Raw genomic sequence first — 21,466 nt, forward strand, 5'->3', positions numbered from 1 at the left:
CCGTAGCCACCAAGATCCAAAAGACTAAGCAATAAGCAATTTCCGTACACGTTTCTGTTGTTGCCTTTACCTTACATGCAAACTTAACAATAGCAAGGAAGTGTGACTTTTGACTGGTATTTAATCTTTTTCGTACACTAATGCTTCTCTGCATTCCGATTTAAAAACATTCTGAATAGACCAATCACAGAAATAGCTTAAGGGGGACAGCCAAAGACAAATTCTATTGCTGCCTTTTGAACTTAGCAATGATTCAGCACATGAATGATGCATAGGCAGCTACGCAGCAAGATCTCCATACAGGTGATTTTAATAAAGCTTTTCACATTTTATTTCTGTGGAGACATTCTAAAAGTATTAAGATGGGGATGTTTGCTAACACAGTATACTAGATCACAATTTAACAGATTATTCTATAAAGCCAGCCTCCCCTGCTATATTTGACAGCGGCAACAAAATTCTGGCGATTTACTGTTTTGTCTAAAGGTAATGGGTAAGGGCTCTTCGTTTCTTAAACTACTCCTTAATAACAAACATGTTGAAGATAAGCAAGTTTATGATCTGACTAAAATAAAATTAAAAAAATTTACTTAATTATTACTTTTAAGGATGAAAGTATGGAACTGAAATAAATGAAAGTACTGAAATGGGGATGCAGTTTTGCTGTGACAGATGGTGGTGATTCTTAGAGGGTACTGTAACTAGTGAAAGACTTTCACCAATAAAATTTAAGCTTTGTTTTCCAAAATCATCTTGCATATCCTGAATTGGTATTGGATGAATTATATATACCACCCTCCACCCCAACCCCTGCTATTTCTATGAGACAACAGTAAATTTAGTGTCATCTTTCAGGGAACTAGAACTCTGCCATCTTACAAAGCATTCCAATTCTGACAGAAAAAGATCCAGGTAGAGAAGGATTATGTATTAATTATTTGTATCGAAGCCTCACCAACACCATCTATAGCTATCTGGCAAAGAGAACATCATGATGCAGTAGGTAAGCTGCATTGTTTTCTCCTTTGGGAACCTGTCTTTTTTTTAATGGGGGATGAACTAATCACAGTATCAGTGCATAAGTGCCTGACAGAATTGGGCCCAATTTGTCAACAGCCAGGATTTCAGATGGCGCTAATGATGTGCAAAACAGATAGCAACACTGTACCTCCATAAGCATTCTGATGGAGCGCCTTAAGTGATAGCCCTGGCCTATCCTGTCCAGCTGCTCATTCCCACTCCCCTGGCACACATATTCCAACTTGCTAGCACATGTTTCCACTGACATTCAGTGAGCTGAACTGGTAATCACCCAGGCTGACGTTAGCTTTAAAAAACCAACCTGGCTTAATTTTAATTCAAGTCAGCTTAATTATCTGTTACGGTACACAAAGCTGGATGGGGTGAGGCAGGTCTGAAGGACCCATATATTTCTCTTCAACGCTCCTGACTTACACCAGGGTAAAGCAACTAACCATTGGCATAAAAAGTTGCCCTATCAATAAAATATAAACAGATAGTTGTAAATGTACCATTAAACTGAATGTAAAAATATGAGAATACATAAAAATAAAATTTTGGTTTTGGAAAAACAAGTATTGGTTGCCAAACTAATCACACAAAACTTTAAGGAGCCCCTAAAATACTTCAAAATAGTCTTCATGTAGTACATCCAACAGCAAATAAATGCTGTTCATGAGAAATTTTGCAGACTTTTAGAATGCTTCACTACTATCAAGTCTCTTTTGTCAGTCTACTGCAATTACTGTAAGGTATACAAATGCTGACATAATGCTAGCATTTTACATACAGTCACAAGACTTTGGGGTGTGGGTTCCCAACCCCCGCCCCCCCTTCATCTTTCAGCTGTTTTATCAAGATCAGCCATCTCTTTAGAGATCTGTTTTTTGAACTGATTAGCTAAAACTTTGCCACTGTAGTTTAAAACCCCCTCCCCCTTAAATAGGCAACATCAAAGATAACAAGATAAATAATCTGTCAAACAGGGATTTATTACAAAGGAATTCAAGCATTGAAACCACAAACCAAGCAGAATCATTTATTTTCCTAGAATCCTTCTAATAAAGACAGCCATCACATTTAGCTTACTTGATTCTGGAGTTCCAAGCCACTTCAGTTTTGCCTTCTGAACCACAGAGAACTGTAAAAGGTTTATGCACTCTAGGACTGTGGTAAAAAAGCCATCCCATTAATCTGGATGGTTTTCAAAGGCAACTCAGACATAGTGGTATCATTATTTTCTTTTTCTGATTTTCAAGCATTTATTATTTCTTTTTTAAACACCCTTCTCAGATCACCTAAGTTTTCCTTTAGAAGGCAGACACATGTCTTGAGTGGAATTTTGTTTGTTCTACTATCATAACTTTAAGAAGGAAGTATTACAATTACTGCAATTCCCCAGGGGTCTAAAAAACTCAGGAGCAGTCATAGATGCTCATATAAAAAAATATCTTCTAGAATTCAAAGTGAACAGAAAAGTAAAAACAGGACAGTCACCACTTTTATAAAAAGGCTTATCTGAGGAGAAAACCAAGACTGTTACTAAAAAATAGTCAGGAGCAAGAGGACCAGCTTTCTATTTCATCTAGGTGAGAACTGAAAGCCACCTTGCATCTGCAGACCTCTTATCTACATGTCTGTTTTGCTAGATGGTATAAAAAAAGTGACAAGGAAATTCATGTGATCAAAGAAACCTGAAGAGCTATTAAGAACCACTCAATGACAACCATAAAATGCTATTCATCCATGCACTGGGTGAACCTTGTTGTGATCTTAAAGCTTTACAGTATACAATTCAAGCCACCCATTACATTTTTTAAAAAATCAACCCTCTTTCTTGTTCCATCTATTAGTAAAACTTGCAGCCATTGCTTCTAACAGCAAGAGAAAAGTCTGTATGCTAAAATAGAAGCTCTCCAGAAGCCATCTGATGAGGCTTTTTTTAATATAATGACATGCTTATGCACAATTTTAGCTATTCCTTTCCTGCCATGCACACACACACATACATTTAATACTTATATTATTATTACTTGCCTGTTGCAGTCCCACTGTCGCTCTGCAGCAGTGCTCCTGTCACTGGTTGTGCGTTGTTTGGGTTTGCTCCTGGTGCTGTTGGGGGAGGAGGCCCTGCTCCACCCCCAAGGAGCATACAGGATGGCGGAGGGGGCTGCCCACGTTTCAGTAACACTTTGTGGTCCTGCTGGCAACGGAATCGCGGCGGCACCTCCCGAGGCATGTAGCGGGCGGCGCTTGGCGGTTGTCCGTTCGGCACTGCCACCCTTTTGGCATTGTTGCCACCATTGACTGGTGGCGATGGAGAGGTGCCAATTGGGCTGGCAGCCACTGGTTGGCTTAAACTTGGTTTCGTCACTTCGGGCACTGAAAAACAGGAAGAATGGAAATCAGAAACTTTTCCACTTAAACCTGTGCTAGCTGCAAGAACTCACTGTGACTCTTTCCTTTTAAAATTCCATTCTTCTCTCAAATGCTGTGCAACTTCATCAAAGAGCAGGGAATAAGCAGTGAGCAGCAGACCTCTTGCTTCCATGTGCAACTCTGTACCCCAGTCTGAAACTCTATCCTCAGCAGCGTTTTGCTCTAAGCCCCAAATTTCTTGGAAACGTACAGCTGGCAAAGAATATCACCCTGGGCAATGAGTCATTTAAAAACATGAGCAGTCAAACAGAACTGGGTCCATCTTCCCAAGTCTGCTTCTCTCCCCTGTTCCTGATCTTCAAGTGGTTTTTGGATTGTTTATGCATCACCCTTATGGGAGATCTGAAAGCAGACCCCAAGTTTTCACCTGCTTAAGGCATACATAGCCACCACCAAAACAAACAGGGGAGAAAAAACACCACCCTCCTCTTCAGTTTAGATTTAAGAAAGCCAACTTCTCTGTACTGCTCCTAAGTAAGGCAGTACTAGTTGACTCCCACCCAAAATGCAGTCCTACATACAGCATTTGTTCTGAACTTGCATAAAGTTTCCCAGCTGGTCAGCAGGTGCCCCTGTAAGCAAAGACAAGCTGTTTCTAAAGGCTATTATGCATTAGAGAAGAGGAAAACCACAAACAAATCCTTGAGGAACTAACATCATCACAAAATCTGCTTTCGCTATGTAAGCTTCAATGCCCAAATCCACAAAAAAGGAGGTGTTAGCTGAAAATTCGAGTTACTACCTTAGTTCTCTTCTGTCAATAACAGCAATTTCCCCACGTATTTTTTATAAAACTGACACACAAATCAAGATTAAATATATTTTTAGATCAGCTAAATAAACTTAGCTTTCAAGATTCTCCAACATCAGTCCTGCCTTATCTGTTGGACTTTTTGGTGCCTTAAGTTTCCAAAACAAAGCCATTTTAATTTACTTTGGTTTTCCCTGTCTTCCATTCAATTTATACAGGTGGATTTTGTGTATGGCTACTTGTCTAAAACCTCTGCAAACCTGAAAACTAAGTACTTCAGCTAATCTATTTTATCCACAATCCTCATCTTGATTTGTAACTGCCCTTCTTCTTACAATAATTTTGATCAAGACCCAAGTCTTGGGCTCAGGTTGATAAAAAATATTCTTTAGAATCAAAGATTCTTACCTTTGGTTTTTTGATCTGTGACCTGAAATTTAAAAGCAAGAATGTAAATAAGAGTTTTAACAACTTCAACAGAAAACATTGAACAGATTACGCTAAATCATTACCTTAATTTATTAGCGTAAGAACAGTATCTGTTGTTGCATGAAAATAATTAGACGATGAACTACAGTATTCCTACTCATAGATACGAAGTTTTCAAAAATACTACAGCTCCTGGAGTATCTGATGCAAAACTGGCACAGGTTGCCCAGAGAAGCTGTGGCTGCCTCATCCCTGGAAGTGTTCAAGGCCAGGTTGGACAGGGCTTGGAGCAACCTGCTCTAGTGGAAGGTGTCCCTGCCCATGGGAGAGGACTGGAACTGGATGAGCCTTAAGGTCCCTTCCAATTCAAACCATTCTGTGATTCCATGATTTCTAAAGTTCCTGGCAGAAACAGTAATTACTTCACTCATGACGATTTTTGGTATACACTCCTCTCCTCATCCCAAACACAGACTTCCAAAGCATGAATAAACACACACTACAGTTCCTTCAGATTTTGAAGGTGAAGGGTAACAAAAACTTCCTTCTGTGAAAGTATCCTTACAGCAGACTGCTGGAGGTAGCAATGGAATTCCCATAGGAATAATCTCAGATGAGAGATCTGTGTCTCTGCCATCTTCCCATTCCACCTTTCCCATGACATCTCTTCCAAGGAGAAGAAATCCTAAACCTTACTGGATTCATCACCACAATTGCAAAAATACCTGCAACAGCTATAAATCACCAGACTTCACAATCTCTTGAATGCAATAAGAAATTGATTACTGAAGTGAGCCATCATGCTGGCCAACATACTCAGTTCAGTATGTGGTTTTGCTGTACTTTCAGCATAGCAGATTTCAAGCTACAGTAGAGACAAACATACCGCTGGTATATTCTCTGTAATCGAGTGTATTGTAGCATGTTTTGAACCTGTCGATCATGAGTTCCACTACACAATAATGAAAAAACCCTAAAGATCACAATGTGTCAGGTTCTATGACACCTATTCTTAAAAGAAATTGCTGACTGAGTCCATAATTCTGGAAAGCACACAGTGACAGTATAGGATAATGAAAGCACAAGTAAAAAGCAGTTTATTGTTTAAACTAACCAAGCCAGAACTCCTTTGTATCGTAAAGAATAAAAAGACAAACTGCACTGAACTGCTATGGCATCATTTACTTTGCAAAAATGAATACTGCAATATGCAGTGGCACATTCACTGTCATACACCATCTTACGCATCACAGCTTCAAAGAGTTGCGTAATCTAAAAGTCTCTAAGACATTAAAAATGCACCTGTACCAAAATGGCATCTGTAAAAAGCCAGACATCAATTTTCAGCTTCATTTATTAAAAATCCTGTATATGTCAAGTTAAGTCTTCTTGTGTAATAAAAACTCTGTTAATCACTTCAGTGGCTCTGATGCTCTACTACTAAAGAACAAAGAGGCAGAAAATTATTCATGGACCCAGTTTGGTAATACTGATAGGTTTACTATCGTCGATGGCAAACATGCTCAGTAAATAACTTGTGTATTTAGAAGAACCTCGTTTTGCCAAATCTTTAAAGAATTCTACATAACCACAGTTTGCTTAAGGGAAAAAAACCCCAAACATACATATTACTTCTGCCTATACTGCCTGCTTCTGCCTATACTGACTCTCTAGTCAAAATGATATGGTTTTGTGGTGGGGTTTTTTTATCTAAAATACAAAAGCTGAGAAAATATGACACCATCTCAGATTTACAGCTGTCATCTCTCTGTGGGCAACCTATAAGCACTGGCAGGGCAGGAGCAGCTACAGTGACTGGGAAGGTGGAGTCAAACTCAGACTTCTGACAAGCTATCAAACAGCCCCTGGGACACCAACAACAGGAATTCAGTCCGTGAATTTGCTTGCATAACCTCTGTTGAAGTAATTTTATTTTTTTTATTTTTCAGAAGATCCAAACAGAAACGACTGTTTCATGTTACACAAACTGTCTGAAAAATGATACCCCCAAATCATTACTGCTTATTAGGTGAAAGCCACCACAGCCACTAGGAATGAACACACACATTTGTGTTCTATCCATTCAGTTGCCTGCTTTGCTACTCCTAGATATCTGCAAGTATTACTGTTAAGTTTGGTATCCGGGAGATTAATATACTTAGTGTTCACCCTTATCAAGATCTTGGCAAAATACCGTAACATGCAATCATACCGAATAAGGCAGGTGAGGGACCACACAGGAAAGCTGGGAAATCTCCTTTGTACTCATAGCGCTGATTCCTTGCTAAACACCAATAGCAGTGTTATCAAGGTGAACTGTATAACCTTTTCAAGTTTCTCTTGTATCACTGAATATCAGAATATAATCATCAAGTCACTAGCCTTCTAGCGACCAGGGTCTCCTCCCCCTGGTTCCTACATATATTTTTTGTACTTGAACATTAAACAGCAGCAACACTGAGTCAAAAAAACGCTGAAGAAACCTTATTCTGTAGCTACTGATCTTTTGCAATATAACTGGGGATGTATCAACACAATGGCTGCATAAAGACAACAAAAATGCACCACTTTATTTGCACCTAATTTAAACTGATGGACTGAAATTGGTGCAAAAGCCAGATTTCAGCTGACCCCAGGTAAGACAGAATTTAACTGAAACTGGTGCTGGCTGGTCTAAGCAGAAACCTAGAGAATCTAACAGCAATCGTGCGATGTCAGACCTTTTGTAGGATCTGTTGTTACTGAAACAACTGAAACAGACTACTGAAATAAAGTAAAGCCTTCTGCTGTCAATTTCACATCATCAATGAGATTGGAAAGGACAGCCTCTGAAGATCGAAGTCCACAATTCCCACACCAGTTCCCCAGCTGCCCCTGGAGTCTGCCCAACTCAAAACAAAGTCATCCACACCAGACACATCCAAACCGGACTGCCAGGTCCAACTCAGTTTTATGCATCTCCAAAGATGGAGGTACCACAACCTTTCTGGAAAACCTGTTCCAGTGGTTGCCCAGTCACACACATGCAAAATAAGTCTTTTAATGATTCAGTGAGATTTCCTGTATTTTAATTTGTGCACAATGCTTTGTGCCTGGTCACTGGGCACCACTGAGAAGAGTGTGCCTCCACCTTCTTTATTCCCTCCTACAAGGCGTCTATATGCACTGATAAGATGCCCCCGAGCCGTCTCTTCTCCAGGCTGAACAGTCTCAGCCCTCTCAGCCTCTCCCCTGTTTGTCAGATATTCCAGTTCCTTAATCATCTTAGGGGCCTTTCCTGGACCTGCTCTCAGATGGTTACATATCTTGTACTGGGAAGCCCAGAACTAGACAGAAAGGATTTTACCAGTCAGAAGCATGGAATAAGCAGAAGAACTCGAGTTCTCATGTCAAGTTAATTCTTAGAACGATCTGCTAGATTTTCAGTGAAATAGAGAGCTTCTAATACACTAAGTATGCAAACCCAATTTTAGAGTTTAATATTTTATATTAAAAAAAAAATCTTTTGCTTCACTTGACACACTAAGGAGATTAGAAGTGTTACGTTAAACACTTAAGTTCCAGAAAAATTAAGGAAAAAAAATTAATGACACATCACTCTAAACAACCATGTTTTAAATCTCAAATACAAACAATTTAGTATCTTACTACCCCAATACTATTTATGTTCCAGCTGGATGAAAGTATTCAAATATCAAAACCTACCTTCTGAGCAGATTCCTTCTTTTTCTTATCCTCTTTCTTCCTTTTCTTGTCTTCCATTAACTGTTCTTCCCTTTCTTGCTCCTTCTCTCTGCCAAAACATTAAAAACAACAGCATGAGCACAATCAAATTGTACAAAAGCCACACATACCATATCCTTTTTCCCCCCCAAGAAAGGAAGTTAAGATACTAGATTCCTCTTATCGTCATACTTCATTTGCATTTGAGGGTTTTGGTCTAGTTGAGCTTAAGAAAAGCACCTTCTAGCTCAGTGTGGCAACAATCACACCACTTGCTACATAAAGGAAAATTCCTTTATTTGGATCAGGCCTCTTATGGCAGTACCCTGTATAAATTAACTATGTGCCTGACATTAGAAAATATCTTCAAGACATTTTGGCCAAAGAACCCTTTTAATTGGGTTGTGCTATTATTTAATGAACAGTCTCATGAATCTTTTCATATGATAAAAAAAGGGAAGTTGTAATTTAATATATGATGGTCTGGTCTGATACGACATTTATCTTCACAGAGGGAAGACATTATTCTATTGCCTGTAGCTATGTCACTTGCAAGAGACTAGAAATGTCATATCACATCAAAACCATCATTTATTATACAAATCGCTAATTCAATTTCTAGCCTATTGTACCCACCCACAAAATTTTTGTGATGAAACTTGCAATATAAATTACTTTCCAGGGAATCTATTTTTTTTTTTCACAAGAACACTCTTTCAAAAAAGGAATTAAAAAATATGTGCAGCTGCTATTGTTGTCGAGCTATCATCTTGTTGCTATGCTTCGTGTCAAATATGAAAGTACCAGAAAATGGTTAATTTACTGCATATGTGCTATTGGCTGAACTGTTTCTATGGTGAATCACATCTTTGTTAACCAGTTCTCTTCTCCTCCTTAAAAGTAAATTTAAGACCAAGTTTTCAGCTCACTTGGAGTAATTTCTTTTATAAGGAAAGAATAAGACTAAGGCAGTTAATGTTAAAACATGATCTGACGGATAAAGGGTAGGATCAGAGACCAGAGATTTGCAGTTTACAAACAACTAACAAGTATAACTCATGATCTTTCAGAACAAGTTATTATAAAAAACAATAGATTTATAAACAAAGCTGAGGTTTACAGTTGCACTGAACTATTTCTTATATTTATGCGCAAATCAAAGCTCTTTTCTGACCATAGTTTAAGCAGCCTAGAGTTGGCTTTGCTGTCACACCATTCAGACTTTTCCTTCCACTGCCTTTACATAGTACAGGTAGTATTTTTGTTTGCTTTTTCACTAGATGCTGCCAAGCCAGTGAAGAGACATTTACCTAGCTAATCAAATCCTACCAAAACACTTTGAGACGTCATGTGTTAACTAACAGCTTCCTGACTGAGAACTTCAAAGAATTCTCAAAGAGAAAAGGTTCTAAGGACAGTAATAAAATGCCTTCCTGGTCTCCTGCAGTCAGAAAGGCAGACTCTCCATCTTCATGGATGGAGAAAATGGATAAAGGCAAGATGAGTCCTTATAACAACATCCTGGGATTATTATCAAATGCAATTCATACATAGTAGCCAGTTTAGTCTGGAGGTAACAAAAGTTTGAGGCAAGCATTCCACATCATACAGAACAGTGTTTTATGCACAGTCTGGTATTACTTAAGCCAGGTCAGTTCTCACTCTTTTCTATTCTCTATAAAAATGTCAAAGCACACTTGCTAGCCCTAAACTCTGGCAAGGAAAAGCCCCACAGGTTTTTCAGTTTTACTAACAGCAAAGACATGCAGCACTGCAAGACTGGTATACTTCCCATTGTCATGGCACTGAGACAAAAAACGTTCTGTTTTCTTTGAGACACAAACTGTAAGAAATATGAAAAAGCTCTCCAGTGACACCCTCATCTTTCAAAATTACTATAAACTCAAATTATGTTTACTACTTCTGTACTGCCAAGCTGTGCGTGTCTCACGGGCTGTAGCGCCAGTTACAAGAATACTATTCCTAAAAAACTTTCTTGCAGCAGGCAAAAGTTTCAGAGCTGTCTCAAAAAGAGCTGCTGAGAAAGGGTAGGATCAAAATACAAAACTGACTTCCAGTAACTGCCTGGCACACAGCCTTCTACTTAAAAGCACTTTCCTTAGTTTTGCGACCAGAAGAGCAGGGAGTGGAAAAGAAGGAAAAAAAGGTCATATACAAGCTATGGCTTACAGAAATGTGAAGCACTAATAATCAAAGAAGTGAAGGATAGAAGATCCACAGCCTGAAAGTAAACACCAAGTTATGGGCATCTGTCTTTGTGATACATCTTCTAGTAAAGATGTGCATTTAATATTCCATTGTGCACATCATCAACAACTACAATATAGCAATAATCAATACTTAGTAATTTAGGCTTCAATTTGTGTAAGCACACACCTAAGTTCTACTGAGATGAACACTTGGCTGCATCACATGTACAAGACCACAAAGTTCCTAGCAAAGTGTAACTGAAACTAATGAACACGTAGGAAATATGAAGTTCCATTCTCCAAATGACAGAGCAAGAACTGATGCCACAGACACACTAACCATGTACCACTGTGTTGAAAGTTCACTGAATTGGTGGGGGGAAGGGGGAGTGGAAATAGCTTATTGCCATTTTCGGTATCACACTTGCTATCTTCCCACTTTCACTCTGATGCATTTCACTAACATCTGACGGTTTTATGATCAATGGTTTCCCTTTTTCAGTTGTACACAAGAAGCTTGTTAAACACTAACTTAGCTTGCAGCTTTAAGTCTTCCGATAAACTTAACATAAATAAAACTTTCAAGAACCTCATCAATTCATTCAGAAGGCAATGCTACATATTACCTTCTCTCATTAGCTCTAACATGATTCCTCCTGGCCCAGGCAAAGAAAGTGGAGGGTGTGGGTGTGTGTCCATGGTGTACATTCCAGCAACCAGGTGCTTAGATCGACAAGATCAACACGGGGAGAAAATCCATCAACTCCAAACAGAGTGAATTTAGAGTAATACAATGGGGTGTGGTTCCGGTATTTGTTACCAGCACATAGTAATGGGAACACGGACACACCACAACCCTGAAGAGGAAGTTTGCTAAACAGCAACCAGAAGCCAGCTTTTTACTCTAGCTTTCTTGAAGAAATCACGTGTTGATCTTAAAAATGACTTGACTGCACGTTAGTTTGGAACTACCATTGCTAGGAAGCATTTCTGAAGTGTATTACAGACTTAGTAATTTTGAGTATTTAAAGTAAGGCATATTAGCAGCTTACAAATTATGAGGAACTATAGGTTGCAACAAAAAAAATATTTATAAAATACCCAAACCAAACAAACCCACCAACTGTGATGCAGTACACTTAACACCATATTGAAGTTATTATAATAACCTCTTCTGGCTAAGACAAAAGCAACAATTTCAGAGAAAATAAGGTTTTTCAGCTAATTAACTAAAGTAACAGAAAATACTTTTGCAGTCCAAGTTATTAAAACACCCACTTCAGGAAAAAAACAAAAATAGGTATTCAAGAAGTGTGCCCTCTCCTAAAACAATTTACCATTTTTGGGAGATGTTTATTCCTTCAAAATCTTAACATTCATTTTCCCCAGAAAACTCTGTCTTAAAAAGACTTATTCTACAACGTATGGGCTTCAGGCACAGGCAAAGTTCAGAAGTTGTCTTCAAGTTTTTGCTGTCGTAAACTGAACTGTGAGACGAAATGACGTATTATGTATGACATTCTATCTGCTGGCAACACACTTTCATCGGTAGAGATAAAAGTGTCACACAGAGCATTAGTCTACGCAAAACCCCCACAACCCTATGAAGTCAACCTCAACTTAAAATTGCACAGAAGAAACAGAAGTAAAACGTAAAAAAATGAAAATTTCTAGAAACTCAGGAGTGGCTCCTCAGCGTAGGCAATTCCCAGTTCCTTCTACAGGGCTACAGGACAACAATGTAACACTGGAAGCTCCTCATAGGTAAAGATGCATGCTAGATACCAGTCCTGTGAGTCATCTTCCCTCCTCTTGACCCCACGCTTTGCTTTACTTAGTACAGTTAACTCACTATAGTGTAGCAAAACACAGGAGTGACAGTAAACTTCTATTGGTGCATCCTGTTTTCTGCACTGTAATAAGCACAGGATGATTTACAAATCTGCTTCCAAACGGTGAGCCAACTTCTTCCAGAATAAAAGCAATTCTGAAACTACACTTGTACAATCAGCAGCACTTAAACAGAACAAGCCTTTATCTATACAGCTACAAGGTCAGGTTAACAACTTCTCTAAAGGCTTTAGCCATAACTATCCAGAGCTCAAACGCCATTACCTTATGTGAAATAACAATCTGCATACCTAGACCAGTCTCACCCAGACACAACACTTGATGTAACCAACTTTTTCCTACAGACAGGTCTCTAGTGATCCAAAATATATACAAAAGAAATACACAAAAGGACTTAAAACTCGAGGGACTAAACCAGAAAGTTAATCTATGAAGTACCCAGCTTTAATCAAGATTCAAAGCAAGGAGAATTTCCAGTGAACTCTTAACTACAAGCATCTGCTCCTGAGCAGTTCTGAAGGTTTCCTCAGTGTTTTGATAAATTATACAGCCTGGATACCAGCAGAATCGGGCATCACACTCTGGCATTTCACATGTGTTGCAGAACACCTTCAGAACAAGCTCAAGGTCAGGTACACTTCCAAGGCAAAAGCTCCTCTCAGGCTCCACAGAGATGAAATATCTTAGAAAAAGGTAAGCTGTCTTCAACAGTGCTATTCCATGAAGAGCTTGTTACTACCACTGGAGAAGTAGGTTTCATTTTCTTCCACTTCGTTTCTCTTAATCGAGCTCTGTCCCTGACCTTCCCCTTGCTTGAGCCTTCTCTGGAATTCAGATGATTGTATGGTAAGAAAATTCAATTCTCAAAATCTCACCTGGACCACTCCCCCCATTTCATAAATGGCATTAGCTTAGAGTGTTGTAAGGTGAACTCCAGAAGCATCGAGTGCACAAGCAGCAAGGAGTCATCTTCTTTCAAAGGAACGTGTTAAATTGGTTGCAATTGAACAAAACTACACCTTAGATCTTCACACAGCACCCAGTTAAAACTGCAAGCTGTATCATAGGAAGAACTACTAGGAAAAATGACTGTTTTCTTTTAAAAGAAATTTGTCCTATATTGTTCAATCAGGGGCTGCAGTGACAGGACAAGGGGTACTGTGTTTAAATGTAAATGGGGGAAATTCAGGTCAGATATAAAGCTCTTTACTGTGAGAGTGGTGAGCCACTGGAACAGGTTGCCCGAAGACATGGTAAACACTCCATCCCTGGCAGTGTTCAAGGCCAGGTTGGAGAGAGCCTTGTGTGACATGTGAGGTGTCCCTGCCCATGGTAGGGGGTTGGAACTGGATGAACTTCCAACCTTTCCAACCCAAACTAGTCTGTGATTCTATGTTTCCTCTAGACTGTATTTAGTCCTTTATCCCATACTCTGCATATGTGACGTGAGCACTGTCACTTGCATCTGAGCAATTCTAACTCTAACAAGTGCTTCACTGGTACAATCTTCTAGCATAACAGTATTTATATAAAAAATTACATTAAAAAGTGTAAGCTCATTAGAACTAAAGGTCATAAACATAGAAGAAAAAGTATACTACAAACTCCCAAATGAGTTCTTACACTTTGAGGTGCAAGCCTATCTTGCTGTAGCAAAGAATACTGGCAGTCTGCTCAAGGTGGATGAAAGCTTTTCAATCTTATCAGGAAGCTGGATGTCAGAGACTAAAAATGAGCTAAATTAAATGCACTGTTTCTGGATTAGTCTTCTACTTCCATTCAACATATCCTGCTTAACAGAGGCACTCCATTATTTCAACAGCATGAGAAGACTCTGGCATGTCCAAACACGTAAGTGTGCTCCAGCACATTTAAACAGGACTTCAAACAGAAGCAAGATGGAACACAGCATAGGATAAATCCCAGGACTGACACTCTGAATTCCTAAAGGTAAAATTACTTCCATTAGACTGAGCCATGTAAAGAGTTATGATCTTGCTGATCAAAAGATTAAAAATGGGATTAATTACTTGGAAACAAAAAAAATTAAAATGCGCAACACCACAGCCACCTTTCTTGCTAAGCAACGCTTTCATGCATAAACTAGACAGGCCTAAGACACACAAAAGCTGGCTAAAGAGGAGATAGACATTTAAAAAAGTCAGTCTTCAGGCTGAACTGACAGAAATGGAGTATGAAATTATTTTAGGCCAAATGAGTTCTGATGTTTATAAGGAAAAAAAACCCTGATCCTTCAGAATAGCACCCCTGAAGGCCCAGAATATAAAAATTCCAAGGAGAGGAAATAAATAAATAAAAACATAAATTACTTGTTTGCTTGAAATAAAGCTGATGCTTACAGCATCACTGAAAAACTGCAATATTGAAGCAAGGGATAAACTACTCAGTTTAAAACCAACTACCTCATAAAAGGATGACTGTCCCACACTTTCTGAATGAAAGTGCGCTCAAGATACCACAACTCAGCCCTTCAGCAGAGTATGAAATAAAAAATTTCACATCTGTAACATATATGCATGCAAGCATAACATACGTAACACAGTGACATGTAAGACAGTGTACCACATACCCTCTTCCCCTCAGAGCAAGCTGTGGATTTTATAGATACACAACTTACACTTTGCCATGTATTACATGAAAACACTTCAGAAAGCCTCATTTTAGAAGCAGTCTGCAACGCGGTGTTTTCAAAAGGCAAACTATTATTGCTCATCAGGGAGTTAAGAGTAAGCTGCTTTTTTGACTTCTCTGGCCGAAAACCAAAAGAGCGTCACAGCAAGAATTCTGCTTACTTTAAATAGCGTATCTGGAACAACTGATATGCCTTTATCGCAGCAAAACATCAGTAATTTGGAGCTGCTGTAGAAAATAAGCAACTTTGTAAAACTGGCATACTGACTTAATGAAAAGCATGCTTTTCTAAAGAAAAGACTCCTCATAGAGTATTAGACTTGCTAATAAAGTAAGAGTCTTTCTGGCATATTCTATACATGCAAAATTGTTTACATAATAGAAAGAAAACAACTCTGACCATAAAAGGCTGTTTACTTGAAAGAACCGGACAGTGTAAGCCCTAAAATGCATCATCAAATGTTCATAAAGAATGAGGTTTGTTCTCAACAATTCAGCAACTGGTTTGGGAGGGAAGAACTCAACTTTTAAAAGTCAGTAACAAAACCTCAGATTGTGTAAAAAATAAATGGAAATGTTTTTAATAGTCCATATTACTTTGCTTACACTCCTTTTATATAATTACTCTGATGTATCCCTTATATACCTTAAAAGAATGACTTCGAGGTACGATCTAAAGTTTCCAGATGTTAGCCACAATTGACAAGGCAAGTTCTAAGGAAACTGAGGTCTACAGCCAAAGCTCTACAATGTATGAACTGAGCAAGTTTTCCCCTTACTTCAGTCTTCAAATGCTTTAGAGCTCTTACAAGTCAGTAATTATTATTTCATAGCATGCACACTCATGCATACCAAAGATAAAGTGTTAAGACGATTGTGAAACATAGTAAAAATAGCTTAAGAATGGCAAAACGTTAAGTTAGGAAACTGCCTGTAATTACGATGTCCAGTAATTTATCATATGAGAACATTCATTCAGCAAGACACAGTTCTACTCAAGACTTCAAGGTTTTACGTGATTATCAAATAAATTTTCCTCTAGAAACTATTCACACATGTGGAAAGCTCCATTATCTACAACTGTTTACCAAGAAAAATATCTTTGTGGTTCTGAAAGCTGCAAAAAATACGTACAGAAATGAATCAGTAACAAACAACATGGAACCACTTACAAGATAACAGTGACCATGAAATCTCAAAAAACCTGGCCCTGCTACACACTTAGAGAGAAAACGAGTCAGTTTTTTGATTAGGGAAGAGGTGGCAGTCCTTCAAGAAGTACAGTCAAGAACTCTGTTCCACTACAAATGATCTATCCTGCCAATATGTTCTCTCAAACCCTAATTAACAGAATACCAGAATGGTTTGAGTTGTAAGGGACCTTAAAGCTCATCCAGTTCCAACCTCTGCCACAGGCAGGGACACCTTCCACTAGAGCAGGCTGCTCCAAGCCCCGTCCAACCTGGCCTTGAATACTGCCAGGGATGGGGCAGCCCCAGCTTCTCTGGGCAACCTGTGCCAGGGCCTCAGCACCATCACAGTAAAGAATTTCTTCCTTACATCTGAACAAATCTACCCTCCTTAAGTTCAAAGTCATTCCCCATGTCCTATTGCTACATACCATTGTGAAAAGTCCTTCTCCAGATTTCCTGCAGGCCCCTTTAGGTGCTAGAAGGCCACTATGAGGTCTCCCTGGAGCCTTCTCTTCTCCAGGCTGAACAAGCTCAACTCTCTCAGTCTGTCTTCACAGGAGAGGTGCTCCAGCCTTCTGACCATCTTCATGACCCTTTTCTGGACTTGCTCCAACAGGTCCATGTCCTTCTCTGAGGCCCCACAGCTGGATGCAGTAGTCCAGGCGGGGTCTCACAAGAGCAAAGTAGCTTGCTAAAGCCATAATTTCAGCAGGTAAGACAACAGACTACCTCTCAAAACATTTATCTTCCATTAACTGAAGTTCTTCAATTTCTGCAATTATGGATGGGTGGAGTGGAGGGATACAAAAGCTCTGGACAGACTGAGGTGAGCTGCTGCTGAACGTTTCTTTGCATATGAGACACTTTTTACTACACTCTCCCAAAAGAACATTCTACCTGCCTCACTGTGCATACAGAAATACTTCAGGAGCCCTACTTCACTAGACATCACATTAAATGAACGAAATCTACCCGGGAAAAGTGTCAGATGTCAGTTAAAGGATTGCTTATTAGTGTGCAGGTTAAGTATACACAAGAACTTGCAAGTATTGCTTTGTATTAAAATGTTACGAGACAAACTTTACCAGTTTTAAAATCTCAAATGGCTTGCGTGTCAAGAGAAACAAATCCTTATATTTGAAAACTAACAGAAGAAAAGTTACACAGAATCTTCCCTAAACAGCCCTTTTCATTTTGGTTTTTAACTATTTTTTAAAGACAATTCATCTTTTGGAACTAAGTGTTACTTTCTGTGCTAGATACAAGATACCCTTACTGGTCTCACCATCAGATTCACAAATAATTCCGATTGAAGGGACCTCTGTAAGTCACCTCCATCTGGAATCTGGCCTAACCCCACACTCAAAGCAAAGCCATCATTAAGCACATTGCTCAGGACCTAGTCACATTCTGAGTCTTCCCAAGGACAGACACAAACTACCACCATTCTGGAGGACTTACTCCATTTTTCTACTACACCCATTGCATCTGCCTCCACCATTCTGATGAAATCTCATCATTTCTGTCTTGCAATTTGTGTTTGCTGCCTTTTGTTTTATTACTGCAGAGTCTGGCTCTCAAGACCCCCTCATTAGGCAGTTGAAGACAGCAATAACATTGCCCCCATACAATCTTCTCTTTCTACAGCTGAACAAATCCAGTTCTCTCAGCCTTTCCTCATGCAAGATGTGCTCCAGAACACTGTCTTAGCAGCTATTTAATATCTCAGTGTCTTTTCCTGTATGAAAGCCAAAACTGGACACAGGATGTCAAAGGTGGACGTATAAGTGTTGAATAGAAGAATCTCTTGACACACTGGCTATGGCCTTGCTCAGGACATGGGTGGTTTCTTAACAGCAAAGACACCCTGCTGACTCACATTCTACTTTGTCAGGACCTTTAGGTGTTTTTCCTGCAGAGCTACTTTCTAAACAGCAGATGCCCATGCATAGGGTTATTTTGCCCCAGGTGTAGCATTTTCCATTTACCTTTGTTGAATTTCAAGAAGTTTCTGTCAGACCATTTTCTCCAGCCTACCAAGTTCCCCCTGCAAAGCAATCTTACCCTCCAGAGGTGTCAACCACTCAGCCCATTTTAGAATTATCTGCAAATATCCTGAGGGCACATTCCATCCCACTGACCAGGGGATTAATACAGAAGTTGAACATTATTAGCCCCAGCGTTGATTCCCATGAGGCACCATATTACCCAGCTGTCAGTGCACTTTGCATCGCTGACCATGTTATATACCGACTCTAAATCACTGACTCTGGCAATCCCGCTCTGGAATCCTTTTTCAAAAAAGTATATTACCCAAGAATAGAATGAGCAAGTATTTTTGTACTTAGTGGTCCAGTGAGCAAGCACCCAATTACAGATTTGTCTTTTGCAGAACTGAACCAGAAGCCCCTGAAAGACCTACCCTCCACTTCAGGTATCTGAATCAGTACACTACTGCACTCTACAGCACAACGGACTCCACAAATCAAGCTCAGAGCTCTACTAGCAGCTTTACCAATGCCTCACTGGGACTCTGAACTGGTTGCAAGTTGTGATACAAGTGACTGCCACCTTAATAACCCATTTTTTGTAGACGTGTATGAGAAGTCATACAAAAAAAACCCCTGTTTACTGTTAATCTTCCGACTGCAGTTAAAAAGCAAATGCTAACTCCTGACTACAATGTAAACTCAATTTTAACAAAAGCAGCTCTGTACCCTCTTAGATTACAAACTTCTGTTTTAAATGCCAAGAACAGAATTATTTTTTAACACTAAAAAAAGTCACAAAAACTGAATCTATCTGCTATGGTAACTATGCCACAGTATGAACAATTATGACATTTGTTTTAATGTCAGAATGTGACATTTCAAAAAGAATACTGAAAAAGTATAATATACTTTAATTAAATGAAGCGTTTTCTGCCAGAGCATCATTCATAGCATCAGCACAGGCCATGTAGACAGTAAGGAAGTGGATCATACAGAATCTTTGACAACAGAAATAGTTACGTTCAAAACAAACTTTAACATTTCTTGGATTATGACTGACATTTTTGTATTTGTGTTTCTTAGACATTAAAAAAAATCAGACCTTAAAGAGCCTGGTAAAGATACAAGCTATCTGGAGATACAGGACAAAATGTTAGGGGAAGGTGGATATACAGAAAACATTAGGTAACAGCATATTACAGTGTTATTGCTGTTGGTTAACGCACTTTAAAATACTGGAGGCTCTGTTAACTTTCACGGTATGGCACTTTAGGAGGGATCAAGAAAAAAAACCTGAAATACATGCATGAATGAAGTAGTTTCTATATACTGACAGTTAAATTGCTGAGGAAAAAATCGGAACACCCAAATGTGGATAGAAGCATGCTGCCTAAAAGCAGCTTCTACTGAATGATGAAGTGCTTGGAATTCTACCTGCCTGAGGATATTATAAGGATACCCTCACAGCATCAGAATGGTATAATTCATATTTCATTTTACAAGCAATTTGATTGTTTACTTTTATTCAGTTTCCAAAGAAACACTCTAAATTCACTTGCTATAAAAACCTAAACACTTTATGCAAGTTAATTAATATCCTGACAAGCACATTATATACCTCCAGATCTGTATAATATTGTAAAATTTTCCACATACAGTGCTTCAGGGCACTAGCAATGAAAATAACATTTATCAAACTGTAAGTCATTATTTTAATTATACTAAATCAAAATACTAAAGCAAGAATGTATTTATTTTTGTCAGTGGGAAGTTAAGAACAAGGTTTTGCACCCAAGGTTATTATTCATCTGTTGTAGGCCAAACTGGAAGAACTGGAATTAAGGTTGCCTGAACTTCTAATACATTAAAAACTCAACTCTTGCAGCTTGCTCAGATTTTCTTGGCAAAGGTATTTAAGCTTTGTATTTTTTACTCCAGTTATTGCCCGAGGCAGTATTTATTTTTAACAGGTAAGAAAATTCATTCAGCTACTTCCTGCAAATATTTAGTTACAAAGCTTTAGGACTGTCACGATCCCCACCAGGAAATCTAAATTAAAGTCAGAAATAAAAGTATGTAACATCTTTTGCAGGTCTGGGAAACACATAAATCTTGCAAATTAACATCTCTTCAAACAAATCTATCTGCGTACGTTCAGTATGTTCAGCTGGAGTTGGGCAGGTAAAATCTTGATATTCCATTACTAATGGAATCAGTAGCATACTAAGTATGCTACATAAATTAAATTAGTAACTTTTATTCTTATAACTAGGGTTATATGAAGAGATCCCACCCCCTCCCCCCAGCTGCTGTTCTTGAAGACTACAAACCATTGTTTATCCCCAGTAGACAAGCACTATTTCTGTCCATCCTTGCGCCAGCTGAGCTGAGAGCTGAAACAGGACTAAATGGAAGAACCCCCCAACCCCCTCAGGAACAAGCTGTACAACCAGATTGCAGTGAAGCAGGACAAAGATTCAGATGCTTTTGATTTGAATCCACCATAACGTACATGCTTCAAGACAACACTTGCATTCAGCTATGCCTCATACTTCACTGGGCAAGTTGGTTCCTTCCTAAAGTACTTTAAGTACCAGTTTTGAAACCCCTTGTTTTAAACCATATCTGTGTGCTTTGTGCAATGTGTAAAATGCAGTTGTGTAGCATCTTGTATGAAACCCTGAAACAAAAACCCTGAAACCCTGCATTTGCATGCATGAAGCATGGCAAATAACTTCATTTAACACTATTGCACATTACATAATTAGAAAAATGGTTTGCTGGCTAAGTCTTAAACAGATGTATACTTTTCAAAAGTTCATTGGTATCTTGTAATTTTAATGACAGTGTATAATCACAACCTTCCTCTGCCAGATGAGGGAAAACCCACACAAGAGACTGATATGTGTATAGTTATATAATAGCCAAATACGAGATGCTATAAGAGCTGGTTATCAACCTTGGCAATCACAAGGCTCAAATACAGACTGTACTCAGCTTGAAGTAAGAACTTGCTTACCAGCTAAATACCATGGATTAACAAGTTCTTCGAATGCAATAAGGATTATATACTTCACAGTCAAGTTGCAGTTAAGCACAGTGTGCACTGAACTTGAATGACAAAGAGCTCTGTAACAGTCAAAATTCAGTCTGGTCTCTGACTAGGTAACACATGTTCAAGCTGTTACGCTGACTTTAAAATGCAAC

The 21,466-nt window shown here is 38.9% G+C and overlaps 1 protein-coding gene across 25 annotated transcripts in view; it reads right to left on the bottom strand.

The window, feature by feature from the left end:
• TNRC6B (trinucleotide repeat containing adaptor 6B) overlaps positions 1 to 21,466 on the bottom strand; it is a 141,045-nt gene that overhangs the window by 38,237 nt on the left and 81,342 nt on the right. For 23 of the 25 annotated variants that reach the window (XM_061364172.1, XM_061364026.1, XM_061363983.1 and 20 more), the window contains 3 exons: positions 8,345 to 8,432; positions 4,619 to 4,640; positions 3,058 to 3,402 (listed from right to left, as the gene is read on the bottom strand). In XM_061364172.1, coding sequence (XP_061220156.1) covers positions 3,058 to 3,402; positions 4,619 to 4,640; positions 8,345 to 8,432 — 455 coding nt within the window. Of the gene's footprint in view, positions 1 to 3,057; positions 3,403 to 4,618; positions 4,641 to 8,344; positions 8,433 to 11,909; positions 12,058 to 21,466 lie in introns of those variants that run through there. The other 2 variants (XM_061364119.1, XM_061364162.1) reach the window with 2 other exon arrangements.

The sequence above is a fragment of the Neopsephotus bourkii genome, unplaced genomic scaffold, assembly GCF_033783945.1.
Source record: "Neopsephotus bourkii isolate Nb327-2 ecotype Australia unplaced genomic scaffold, CSIRO-AGI_Nbou_v1 NB_107, whole genome shotgun sequence".
NCBI lineage: Eukaryota > Metazoa > Chordata > Aves > Psittaciformes > Psittacidae > Neopsephotus > Neopsephotus bourkii.